A 13,656-nucleotide genomic window follows, 5' to 3' on the forward strand; every position below is an offset into this window, starting at 1 on the left:
CATCGCAAATTTCATTATAGGATCCTTTGTAGATATGACATTGGGGACAAATTTCCATAATTAATTCTATCAAATTTGGCATAAAACCTATGATGTCGACAAGTGCGACTAACAAAATGTTGATTGATCTAAGTTACTCTGGAAAGAAGTAACGGCCGTTTATCACCTTTCAATAAAAATACCAGTACTATCCTGAAGAAATAACGGTTTTAACCGATTGTTATACTCGTTGATTTTCCGATTTAGCCCTAAAATTTCCCCTGAACAGCGTCGATTTATTTTAGACTGCAGCCACAGGGAAACCAAACTAAGCAACAGAACTCAAAAATAGTTAGAACTAACACAATATAGTCTTATCACAATAACATTAGGGAATCCTGAAATATACTTTTGGAGAAAACCCAGGTTGCTATTACCATTATTATTGGTTTTTGAAAAAACATTGTATTTGAGGGTTTTCGAAGTTCAAAATTTGTTTAAAAAACCTACTTTCCTCATTCGCTCGGACTCAACATCAAAATGTTACTCGGCAGTCATAGGTATCGTAGATATTGAAATTCATAACATAAAAGGTAGGTTAATATATGTTTTTTCCAAGAAACAAAGTTGATATTCGTTTTTTACACACCCAAAAACCTCTGAACACTTCTCACTTTATTTCAAAAATCACGAAAATGGTATCTCTGAAAACACTATCTATCTACAGGAATTTGGAAGCTGTAAACTACACATAATGACATAAACATGGTCTCCGTAAATGAATCATAGCCTGAGACAGAAAATAAAACGTTTGAGAGGTTTTTGTTGATTTCATCCTTAATTTTTTTTTTTTTATAAACCTAAACAATGCTGCTATAGCTTGAAAGAAGAAGGATTCTGCTTACAATGGTCGTAATTACGTTGAATGTGGAAAACATTTAAAAACTTTGTAAATTTACTTAAAATATTTTTTCTAGGCTCCTTTTGCCCATTGGCAAGAACGCTCAAACACGTGTATAATATTTTCGACCTAGTGTCACAAAAAAAATCATTATAATCTATGATTGCGTCTTTAGTACCGAACCTAGGAAAGGGAGAAAAATTATCACGAAAACAACATTGCTATCATTCACTCTGCACGAATACAAATCTTTATTTTTGCTTCCAAGTTTTTCTTAAATGAATCATCCCCAACAACCAACAAATTGTAATACAACTTAAACATTCAACACCACCTCACTAATTATTAGTGAAAATATTGAACATAGTTAATGAAAAATTAATTGTAATTATGTACCTAATTGTGCAATAAAGCTTACATTCATTCTACCTTTGATATTGATTTATAAACCGATATTGTTAGGAGCTAATGGTTTATTACGAGTATCAATTAACATTTACATCAATCTTAATTTTAAGCTATTTCTAAAAGCTTGGCCTAAAATAAATTATCCGTTGGTCTTAGTTCTAAGGATCTTTTTTTGTCCTGTTCAAAAATATACATTATTTTATCTAACGTTATATAAATAATATTAAAGAATTTTAATCTCCATCTTGGTATTAAAAAAATTAAAACTCATTATTATAAGCCTTATTTATTTTTAGACTCTGTACCAGGCCAGGAAAAGCTCGTGTTCAACTTTTACAACCCAAATTAAGTGCCTAATTACTCATAAACTGTTTTACCGGAACGCCAAATTCGACCTGGCACAGAGGTGGCCTAATAGCCCTAATGGCACGCGATGTGGAAATATTAGTAACAGACCACGGGGTAGTTAAAAGATCAAACGAGACCCCGAAGCCATTCGGCGAAAACGAAATTAAGCCAGAACGCTAGATCTGGCTGCCGCTTATGACCACAGAGGACAAAAATACCATTTATAAAATTGCTTCAAGAGATTGAAGCCCGGAATCCTTCCTGTCACGACAACAAGAAAAAAATCACGATTTTTTTTTAAACTTGCCATTTTTACTAAAATACGACTTGGATATAATTTACCTTATATTAAACGTGAATAAGTTAGAATATATATATTTTTTATATGCAAATATTGCTCAATCGATATGAAAATCAATATTCATCATATCTGTTTCCTAGATTTATCATAATAACTGTTCATAGAAATGATCAAATGTTAAACTTTTACGACCGATCCTTCAAGCGGGTTTTATATGTTCAAGCGCCCTGCTAAGAAGAAATTTCAACTTTTTTCTTTCATGGAGGTTCAGACCAAACTCGCCTTTCCCACTCGCGTATTTTCTCAGCTTTACAAGAAAAAAATAGAATCATGAATATATTTTTGTACTGTGAATTCATAATAGGAAGACCAATTAGATTGTCGGTAAATTTCTGTAGAACTCTTTGTACAAAAATTGTGGGTAATTTATTAATTTCTTTGTTAAACGAGTATTTATTGAGTGGCATTTCTTCTGTCAAATCACATTATTCTTGTATACAATTGAGGACTAAGACCAATTTCCCAAATTCTACCATTAAATGACTGTACATGGGCGAAAGAAAGCAGGAAAAAGAAAAAAAACTTTATTTTGACAGTCACACTGCCGAAATTTTTAAACCAAATGAAAACATCAGGCAGCTTCCTTGAAGTAACAACCACTTCAGAAGAAGAAAGGATTAAAGCTAATTACACTTAAAGAAACAGCACAAGAAATTTTAATTTACCTGCTGAAAAGACTCCAGGAAACCATATCACTGAATAAATATTTAAAAAATTGCCGAAAAAGGGATTAATTATACTGACGTGTCTATATGATGCAATTAAACTTAAATATGCTCCCATCACCTGGAAATTCGCAGAAATCATCATGTTGCCAAAACCAGATAAATTGCTGAGGACAAACCTTATAGACTGACCAATATCGCTATTATTTACAGTTTCTAAACTTTTCATCTTCTCAAAAATCAAGAAAATCATCCCTGACCACCATTTGCGTTCCGAACAAGACATTCAACAATAGATCAAATTTACTGAGTAACAGACTTAATAGAAAATCACTCAAAGAAAAACAAATTCGTCCTGCTATTGTTCTTGATGTGTCAAAAGCTTTTGGCAAGTTCAGGCATATAGCAGTATGTAGAAATTATTCATTCTTACTTGACAGACATTTTAGAGTCAAACAAGAACATCAGTAATCAGTACTAAAAACAAATACTTGTGGGAGCTTACTAAATCCAATACTTTACTTTCTGTATGACATACTCTCCACACATGACTTTCTGAAAATAGTTGGAGTAAAAATTGCAACATTTGCAGGTCACACAATGGTGATATCAATAAACAACCATTCTTCCAAAATCCTTCAAAAGGTTATTTAACAAGATAAATAATTTAAACTAATTCATATTAGTATGAAATAAAACTAAATGGAAAAACAGTTTTTAAATCACTTTCACATGTTTGAAAGTTATTTCAATTGAATTAAATATTATTTGTTATCTCTACTAGACCAATTAGTTTTACTTATAATTATAGCTGTAATTGACAATAAAGCAAGTAGGATATTAAGTACTGTTGGTGACTGGATACAAGGACTTGTGTGGATCGAATTTATGTTAAGTCAGCATAAACAAGGGTCATAGTTATCCTTCGAGCAATTTCCTGAACAATATAACATTATGTTGAGTTTATGCCAATCGTATGTGGCTAATCACTCTGGGTTTATTAATCATCCTTTGATTTAGATGACTGCTAAGTCAATAAGGCCATCAATTATTATATAATATGTATATTCATAAGTCATCATAAGCTCTTTAGCTAGATTAATTAAGCTAATAATTATTATCATAAGAATGGAATTGCCTTTTAAGAAAGTCAGTTTCAAATATCTTTATTTTTTTAATTTTTTTTTTTTTTTTTTTTTTTTTTTTTTTTTTTTTTTTTTTTTTTTTTTTTTTTTTGTTAAAGTGAATTAGTGATTAAAGCTGCTTAATAACTTCCTAGGAGCTTCAAAATACCCCACATTGCAACTTTCGTTACAAGGAAAAAGAAAATAATTGAGGTGCTCCTTAGACAATTACTATGATAGGTCGTTTCTAAAAAATATCAATAGCAGTTTCAATTTAAGAAAATTGTTTGGAAAAACAGTGCGCAGCAATAATGATTAATTATTGGATTTAATATGACAATGGACGGTTTGACATTTTAAGAAATATTTCAAAGAATAAAAAGAATAAGTTAATTACCCACCTATGATTGGAACTAATTGGGAGATAGAAGTCCATTTCTATTGATATCCCTCCTCTACCCCAGATAGAAAAAAAAAAAAAAAAGAATAGTATAATACTCTCCAATGAACCTAATGTTCGGGAAAGAAAGAAAAAGGAAGGATTTTATTGCACAATTTACATCTTATCTGATTGTTTGTTTCCGTGTTTTCGCAAAATTACCTCCTGCATTAAATATAGCTCCACGAAATTCCACAGGGGGTTGTTTTCCCCTCAGCTGTTTTTTTATTGTAATCCTGACTCCAGGATTAATGTCAGCCAGAGTAATTGTAAACAAAAATTCCTGTTAGAGTTACCATCGAGGCCATTGATAAATCAATTTTCAAAAAAGTTAATACTGTTGACATTAGACATTACCAGCACCTTTGTGTGTGTAATATATTCGCCATATGACAAACACGCACTGACTATAAATCTTAGCTCATCTATATTTGAAAACTTATTAACTACAGCCAACCCTGAGTCAATCTTCAATCAAATTATATGTTACAGATAGCCAATTGTGCTGAGATATGAGTTCAGTTTTATAAAAAGACAATACATAATAAAAACCAATTGCAAAGGTAGTCGTTGCCAATTTATAAATATTACGTATAAAATAAATACAGGGGAGTCATTCGTCCAATCAGAACACGTTTCAGTTAATGTGTCTTTGTCCTCTCAAAAACTCTACTACCAACTGTTCACTGCACTTCCATCCAAAAATTAGTGCATCTGCCAATCTAGTTTGGTCCTTTCTGAACCGAATCAAGAAAACAATTTATGGATTAGTTCTTTGCTAATTTTATGGGGAATCTATTTCTGAACAGTATATTATACCTATTTTAGTTATAAGTTAAAAAATGTTTTTGTGAGAAACGTTCTTGAACTGATAGAGTATGTGTAAACCTCACTCTTTCCTTTTGTTAAAATTAAAAACTGGGAAGGTGTTCTTCCCCTTCTGTTACAACTTTTTGCTTCTTTTACTAATTCTTTTCAAGTAGAAACAACAGATCCTTCTATTGCACTAATGAGGACCTGTCTTTCACTTTCAATCCTGGTTTTTTCTCCTGTCTAGTCGAGAGTCTGTGTTGAAGTGTGCTTCTTTCATTTTTTCCTTTTTGTTTCTAAACCTCTGTGTGTGTGTGTGTGTGTGTGTGTGTATGTGAGAGAGAGAGAGAGAGAGAGACACCAAGGAGAAAACGAGAAAAACCTATGACAAAAGGAAGTTCCATGGCAAAGCCAAGAAGCAGGGCGCTCCGACACCAACATCAGATAGTTTAAAATTTATGAGCTTTTTCTATTAGAATTTTTAACTACTTATACCAATAGAAATGATAAATGATGGAGTGAGTGTGGTGTTCAATACTTTTTAAAAGGATAGTTCCTACTCACAGTAAGTTGTTTTGCAGTGATCCGGATTTCGAGCCTTTTAGCTCATCATCACGTTGAAGGACTTCCACAACCACTTCTGGTTGTGGAAGTCCTTCAACCTGATGATGAGCTAAAAGGCTCGAAATCCGGATCACTGCAAAACAACTTATACCAATTGTTTTTAGAATATTTAGTCATTACCCTTAACTTCAAGAAGTGTTTCAACTTCTATCCCAAAACCTTTACTTGATACTTCATTTGTGTGATGTGTCATGAGAATGATCAAGATAATTATCCGTTTCAAGAGGTTCAGTTATACTAACTTCATATGAAGTTACACTAATTTGAGGGTCTGAACTGTCCCAAAATTAGTTTATCTTGTGTTGCTAAGGATAACACAATTATGGACAGAGGTGTCTTATTGAAACCATTTAAAACTGGAGGAATAGAAGATTAATGACAGGTGAATTTTAATTTACAGTTTATAAATAAAACTTTTATCAACGTTTTTCTGAAAATTGTGTTTTTTGGTACTTCAGAACAAAATATTTATTCCTGTTCTATTAAATTATGAATCTGAAGTTCTTGTAAATGGAGACATCCTTAAGGAATAATATAATATATTAATCAAACGTTCCCTGAAAAACAAGTATATCAAGAGGCAATCAAATAGAGAAGAGACCCTCTTGGAGAAAATTTACGATATTAAGACTAGAATAACTAACACTATTTTTAGAAAAATTATTTTTCTACAATTTCTCTCAAAATAATTTTTATTTCAGGACGCAATGAGGAAGATGCGGAACAACCTTGTCATAGTATGTTGCTTAATTGGCCACAGGGACATGAACGGGCACAGTTCCACTGCTTCGAGGCACTTCGTCAGCCGGACGTCAATGAGGAGCAGTAAAAGAACAGTCTTGTACAGAATGAACTCGATCCCGAGGATAGATCAGCCCAAGGCCAAAGCAAATGACCAGTACAGTCATCCGACACAGCTCTAGATCTTCCGTCCGCCTCAAGTAGGCGCTTTTCAATTGACAACAGCCAGCATTGATACTATTAGATTTGACATGGTGAACTTTTACAACAGGCGAAAGTCCCCACAGTATTTCTAAACAAAACAGCCAAAACAATAAAAATGTTTCAAAGAGACTGAAATTGAATTTCAAATAAATTGTAGAGTAAATTAAGATTCTTAATAATATTTAAATAATGTAAAAGCTAATTTAATAGTTCTTTGTATATCAATAAAAAGTGATTATCCCAAATACAATTTCAATTATCTCAAAGTGTGTAAATTAAACTTTTTTTGGTCTTATACTACAAAAATAAAAAGGTGGAGTTAAAATTTTCACTTATTTTATTATTCTTGAATTGTGAAAAACAAAATGTATTTTTCTTTGGCTTTTAATGTCAAATGTATGTTTTATTAAAATTTTTCTGTACCAACTCAACGCTCACAAAAAAATGTTTATGTAGCTCAATGTGTAGAGCAGGGAATTAACCAATGTACTTTAGCTGTAAATAATAATTTCTATTTTCATGATAATATATCAAAAACAAAAGTATTTATTTTCAATTTGCATGAATGATGTGTGTTACTGAGGAAAAAGAGAGAGCGAAAGATAAAAAGTTAAAGAAAGCGGGTTGAAATTCTATAATGAGTATTTGTACAATTCTTGACTTTTAAAGTTTCGAAGCTTAAATTTAAAGCTTGCACTTCAAAAAACTGGCATTGACTCAACAAACAACTGCTATACAAGATGATAATAAATCTTATTTTGACATACAGTATTGAATTATGGGGAAAAATTCTTCTAAGGAGTGTTGTATCTAGGTTTGTACAGCACAGAAATACCTATCCTAGGTACCATAGCATTGTAGGTATTGTAGGGTAGTTGCTTAGATTAGGTACTGTTGTCTCTGCCTTTTCTAGACATCGACATGGGTCATCTGTTGATAATCCATTTTTTTTATGTGTGTGAGTTTTATGACGATATTTTATTTGAGCACATCCTGTAAATACACCAATTAGAGTTTTTAATTCCTTTCTATTTAGTAAGATTTCCTCATCTTCACATTGGTTTTTTCGCTTGCCTCCTGCCTAGCTTCCTAGTATTTGTTAAGGTCCAACAATTTAAAGGTTCAACATTGTTGACTTGAATTAAACTTGGCTATAAAGCATTATTTTAAATGAATATCTATCTCTATTATGTCACAATGTATGTGCATTTTTTATCAGTCTGTCAGCCTCAAATATTATTAATTTCATGAAAATTTAAGTCTTCCCATCCGTCCTCTAGAGAGTGTGAACATTCATACGGGTATCTGAGCTTAAAGCAAACCAGTAGAGTAAACTAGTGCTGAGCTGATTAAAAATTGTTTTGTGTAAAATTTGTCACAACACGATCCATTATTTTATACCTGTACGTATTTTGTGTAACTGAATAGATATGTACAAATGAATGATTTTATATAAAATAATGTTGTTATGTATATTAGATACTCATATGAACAAATTTTTTAAAAATCTGAAGAAATAGCATGTTTTTAAAAAGTGTCAATGACAATTTTCTTTAATTCGTTACATACATATTTTTACAATCATTATAACATTCTTACAACTTTGAATAATATGATTTTCACACTTCACATTTCTTGAGCATCTTTTGTCAACAGTTATTCAACTAATTGTCGTATTTTATCTTTACTGACAAAAAGTTGAAAAGTTAGTGTGTGCGTTCAACCGAAACAGGTTTACCTGTAGTTCTTACAATAATGTTCAACTAACCCGTACTGTACGTGTATATTTTTATGAATTCAAAACTGGGCATGGATATTTTTAAAACTAACTGTTCATCCGACACTTCCAAGTTGACAAAATTATAATTTAATATGTAATTAAATCCGAATATATTTCCATAAATGGGATAATGTTATTTTGAAGGTTAGCAAAGGATAGTGGGATGTTATGAAATTATTTCCTATAAAAAAATTCAATAAAATTGCATATACATTCATAATGTCTCATTTTCTTGGTTCAAGAACACCCATTGTTCAGAATTTCAAAACTTGTAAATCTGCAAAGTTTCTTTCACCTTTTACTTTAAATTTTGGTTATTGGATTCTTGTTTCATTCTGCAATCAGACTCAATTTGACCATTGGGTGTCAATGGCTACAACTTTAGGTACAACTGTAAGGTTACGGTACCTGGTTCGAATACTGAGGCCCTGAATTCATACCCAACATATTTACAAATAAGTTTATTTTTAAAAACCCCGGCACTCCGAGTGTCCTCAACCTCTTAGTTTAAATACTCTTGTTTGAAAAATAAAAAATTGCCATTGTTTGCATTGTTTAGAATTACTTTCTACTGTATCCTGTTTTTAAATCCTTTACAGGACAAAACTGCTATTACAAATTATAATTATGGGGGACCACGGTAGCCGAGTGGTTAGCATGAGAGACTCTCACGCCGCGGTTGTGGGTTCGATTCCCACCGTCACCTCTGGACCTTTTTTCACGATAATCCCCCCAATTTGAACACACATATAAGAATTGTCACCATGGCTAATATGCTATATCATAACACCAAAAAAAAAATAAAAAAAAATAAAAAAAATAAAATAAATAAATAAAATAAATAAAAAAGCGCCAATGTGTACCTATCAAACCTTAATATTTATCCAAGAGAAATTGTACATATATCATATAATAATATTACAAAAAAAAACTTACTGCCCATCAACTGCTTCAATAATTTCAGCCTCGATGTTAAGTTCCTTAAGAGAATTTAACATTCTCTCTCTTCGATCTGGTCTCCTTTTGAGATTAATCATGAACACTTTTTCTATATCCAGTTGAGCCTCATTTGGTTGTTGAACATAGGGTGAAAGAAGGTGACTAGTCTCCATAGGTGGATTGTCAACTGTAAATATTGTCAATAGTATTTTTTCCCTTACAATTTTAACAATGGCATACAATTTAATAACTTTTCTCACCCAAAACTTCCAACTTTAAATTCTTGAGCTGAAGTAAATCGTAACTGATTCCATCGTCAACTTCCAATGGTACCATGACATATCCGTAAAACTCATCATTGCAGACGTGCATGGCTATCCCTTTGAAGATTTAAAAATGTATTTTTTTTTTTTTTTCTAAAGACAAATTACACATACCTGACAGGTTAGCAGAAAGGGCAAATGTAATTATATCATCGTGAGGTACATTGATGCTTTCTAAATTACCAGGTACATATGTGAGCCAATCAGTACTTAAAACTCTGAGGTCTATAAGTACAAATGAATGAACCATTGGCACTTTGTGACAGCCTTTATTATGCATGTTTAAAATATTCGTATAATCATCAGTCCTTTGATAGTAAAAATCTTCAGTCATTCCACACCAGAAGTTTGAGTATAGGCCATCAGAGCGTAACATGGGTGAGATAACCGTATGCCCTGTGTCAATTAACTTTCTCAGTGTTTTTGGATTCGTTATAAATACATCACAATCCAAAACCTAAAGTGAAATATTTCTATTTAACAATATAAACACAACTCATTTATTTTCAAATGAATTACCATTAAATAATCAGCCCATTTATGCCTGGCTCTTTTTAAAGCAGTTTCTCTAAGCGAGATGATATGTGTATAACGACTTTTGGGCCAGTGTGACGGCCCTATTTCTCCCTCTATCCTTTCATTTTTACTATCAAACTCAAAGTCAACAGAGTGATAATAATCTCTGTTGGCATCTAGCCATTTATTTAAAATCTCAAGACTATTGTCCTGATTGTGGTCACTGCGTATCCTAAAATCACAATTTAAAAACATTTTATAAACACAAAAATGAAATTTTCTTTTACAAACATTACTTGCAAAAAACATTACACAGAATTGTCAGTTTATTTTTATTTTTTATTTACCAGATTTGGCTGTTATGTCAAAAATAGAAGCCCTTTCTGTTATTAGTATTTTTATTGTTGGCAATATGCATAAAATTTTTGAAAGAAAGAAACTTATGATTTTTCCTTCTCGAAGGTGGGATAATAGATGACCAATTATCCCACCTTCAAGAAGGAAAAATCATAAGTTAAACTGTTGAGGTCAAAATATAAGAAGAAAGAAAAAAAGAAAATAATAGAGAGAGAGTGAGTAGAGTGCATGCATGCATAAACATAAAACACAATAATTGTCCACATCAACCAACACGAGATATTAACCGAATAATCATTTATTTAATAAGTGTTTTGATGAGTCAAATATTGTGGTATTATATAAGGATTTGTTTGGAAAAGAAATCAAGAAGAAATATGACTCACTTATGAAACATTCAAACAGTTTTGTTTTAAATTTTCTATAATTTTTTTATACAGTTGGAAAGCCAATTAGATCTTAATTGATTGAAATATTGAATTGGGGTTTGTGTATGATTTAGGGTCACATTTCACAACAAATATGTGATTCAGTTTATGCAAAATGTTATTTGAGAATGGTGAATGAGACACCGTAGTGTGGAATTCGTTCATTGGGTCATTTGAGGATTATTATTAGAATTACAGGATGATCTAATGAAAGTAATAAATAGAAAAAATAAAACTACAACGAATATAAAAAATAAAACTACTCAAAAATAAGGTCCAAAGAAAATTAATGACTTCTTCCTAACAGTTCCATTTTCAAAAAACAGTCTTAATTAATTTATTTATTTACGGATCGAAATCCACTATAAAAAGACATTTTACAATAACAAAGAATACAAATAATATACAAAATAATATATGCAAAAAATACAAATAATATATACAAAAAGAATAAGGACATATGTACATGGTAAATATAAATGATAAATATAAAAATACAATTAAAGAGTAAAAACTGAACAACAACAAAAATAAAAGACATAATTATTAAGCAAACTAAGGCAAAGGAAACAAAATAAATCATGAATAACTTATTTTAGGACAATAAACACAAAAATTTTAACAATTATTAAGAATTAGCCTCAAATGTCAAGTAGCAGTTAAGAAAAGAAATACAAATGTCGCCAAAAGGTTTGTCGCTGAAAGTAAGACCAAAACACTCCTCCAAAAATCTAAATTCTCAAGTATCAAACATAAATCTCTTAGATCAGGAAATAGAACTGGGAAATTCATTAAAAGATATGATCTTTAAGACGTCATCTTTAAGTCATACAAAAAACCTTATCCATAAAGAATTATGAAGTGATAATAAAAATAAGAGGATGAAAGATATTTTGTTGTACTTTGCAACTTAAAGGAGGCTTTCTCTTGATAAATGGTCCAATTATATTTGATGACCCTTTCAACAGTCTACGAGTAACAACAAAAAATTCTATTAATGAAGTTATTTTTCTTTGTGTTGAATTTAAATTTTTATTATGATTTAAAAATTTAGTTCTACATTTGTAGGTCAGTGAACAGTTTTTGTCAGAAGACAGGTGGAAGGAGATGGTACAGGTGTATCCAGCATAAAATTCTATTCAATGTTTATAAGAATAGCATATGTCATACATAAAAAAAAAGTTTGATAATAAAAAATTATAATATGTTCAAAATAAGAAGGTGAAAGATATTTTATTTTATTTTGGAATGATGATATAATTGGAGGTTTTCCTTTTCTTTTTATTTTATTTTTAATAATTCGCCAGTCTTTTTAACAATCCATGGAAATTCAACAAAAAATACTATTTTTTTAACTTAAATTTTTATTATGATTTATTAAAGGAAAAATTTAGTTTTATATTTGTAGGTCAGTGAACAGTTTTTGTCAGAAGACAGGTGGAAGGAGATGGTACAAGTGTATCCAGCATAAAATTCTATTCGATGTTTATAAGAATAGCATATGTTATACATAAAAAAAAGTTTGATAATACAAAATTATAATGTGTTCAAAATAAGAAGGTGAAAGATATTTTGTTTTATTTTGGAATGATGGTATAATTGGAGGTTTTCTTTGGATTTTTTTTTCTAATAATTCGTCACTCTTTTTAACGATCCATGAAAATTCAACAAAAATACTATTTTTTAACTTAAATTTTTATTATGATTTATTAAAGGAAAAATTTAGTTCTATATTGCAAGGTCAGTGAACAGAAGGAGATGGTACAGGTGTATCCAGCATAAATTCCATTAGATGTTTATAAGAATTGTATATGTTATACATCAAAAAAGTTTGAAAATAAAAAATTACATGTTAAGAATAAGAAAGTGAAAGATATTTTGTTCTATTTTGAAATGATGGTATAATCGGAGGCTTTCTTTTATATAATTCATGATCTTTTTTAACAATTCATGACAGTTCAACAAAAAATAAAAATTTTTAAATTACCATTTATTAACGAAAAAGTTTAGTTCTATATTTCAAGGGCAGTGAAGAGTTTGTAGGCAGAAGACAGGTGGAAGGAGGCGATACAGGTGTTTTATCGTTGGACTGGGGGAAAAGGCAATACTGGCAAAGTTGGAAGGGATGCACATTACACCAATCCAATCGAAAAAAGGAGGAGAATAGGTAGCACCTCGTAGTGGAATTTGTTATCACCCGTGACGCGAGGAGGTTTCCCATAATAGGATCGCCTCCGTAAACGTAAACAAGGGTTCCTATTGTTTCAATTTGGCAGAATTTTCACCCGAACTTGTTTTCAACCGTGTTCCAACCCCGACCCGACCGAGTCATGGACCGAGAAATGGATAAAAGTCCAACTCACCAGAGGCTAATCCGGTCCTTCGGGTACTCCAGCCTTTCCAGATACGTGAGGAAATATGGCAAAGTGTGCGCCTTGTTCCTGACGAGTATCTCGATTAAAACCGTGTTCGGTTTGTATTGTGTCAGACTCTCTGTCTCTGACGGGACGACGTTGAGAATAAAGTTTATTTGGAAAAATAATGAAATTGTACCGACCAACTTCATCCCGACCGCCATTTTACGCCCCGTTCCAACTCGTTATCACCAACGTTATCCGCCCCGGATGAAGATAAAAAAACTTTAACCTTTCTCTTCTCTTCCTAAACTTTTAACTTATCTATTAAATCCCTTACGAATTATCAATTAGA

The 13,656-nt window shown here is 31.3% G+C and overlaps 2 protein-coding genes across 7 annotated transcripts in view; one reads left to right on the forward strand and one right to left on the reverse strand.

Annotated features, from left to right (window-relative positions):
* Positions 1 to 6,679, forward strand: part of LOC106661474 (melanocortin receptor 4-like) — a 187,617-nt gene extending 180,938 nt beyond the window's left edge. For all 6 annotated transcript variants that reach the window (XM_014384906.2, XM_024226451.1, XM_024226448.1 and 3 more), the window contains one exon: positions 6,361 to 6,679. In XM_014384906.2, coding sequence (XP_014240392.1) covers positions 6,361 to 6,582 — 222 coding nt within the window. In that variant the 3' untranslated portion in view covers positions 6,583 to 6,679. The remainder of the gene's footprint in view (positions 1 to 6,360) is intronic.
* Positions 1 to 13,656, reverse strand: part of LOC106661464 (glycosyltransferase 25 family member) — a 126,052-nt gene extending 112,396 nt beyond the window's left edge. The window contains exons 1-5 of the mRNA XM_014384881.2: positions 13,311 to 13,656; positions 10,166 to 10,394; positions 9,761 to 10,103; positions 9,584 to 9,703; positions 9,321 to 9,510 (exon numbers count right to left, since the gene is read on the reverse strand). Coding sequence (XP_014240367.1) covers positions 9,321 to 9,510; positions 9,584 to 9,703; positions 9,761 to 10,103; positions 10,166 to 10,394; positions 13,311 to 13,525 — 1,097 coding nt within the window. The 5' untranslated portion in view covers positions 13,526 to 13,656. The remainder of the gene's footprint in view (positions 1 to 9,320; positions 9,511 to 9,583; positions 9,704 to 9,760; positions 10,104 to 10,165; positions 10,395 to 13,310) is intronic.

Source organism: Cimex lectularius, unplaced genomic scaffold (genome assembly GCF_000648675.2).
Source record: "Cimex lectularius strain Harlan isolate CLEC.00 unplaced genomic scaffold, Clec_2.1 scaffold99, whole genome shotgun sequence".
Taxonomy (NCBI): Eukaryota; Metazoa; Arthropoda; class Insecta; order Hemiptera; family Cimicidae; genus Cimex; species Cimex lectularius.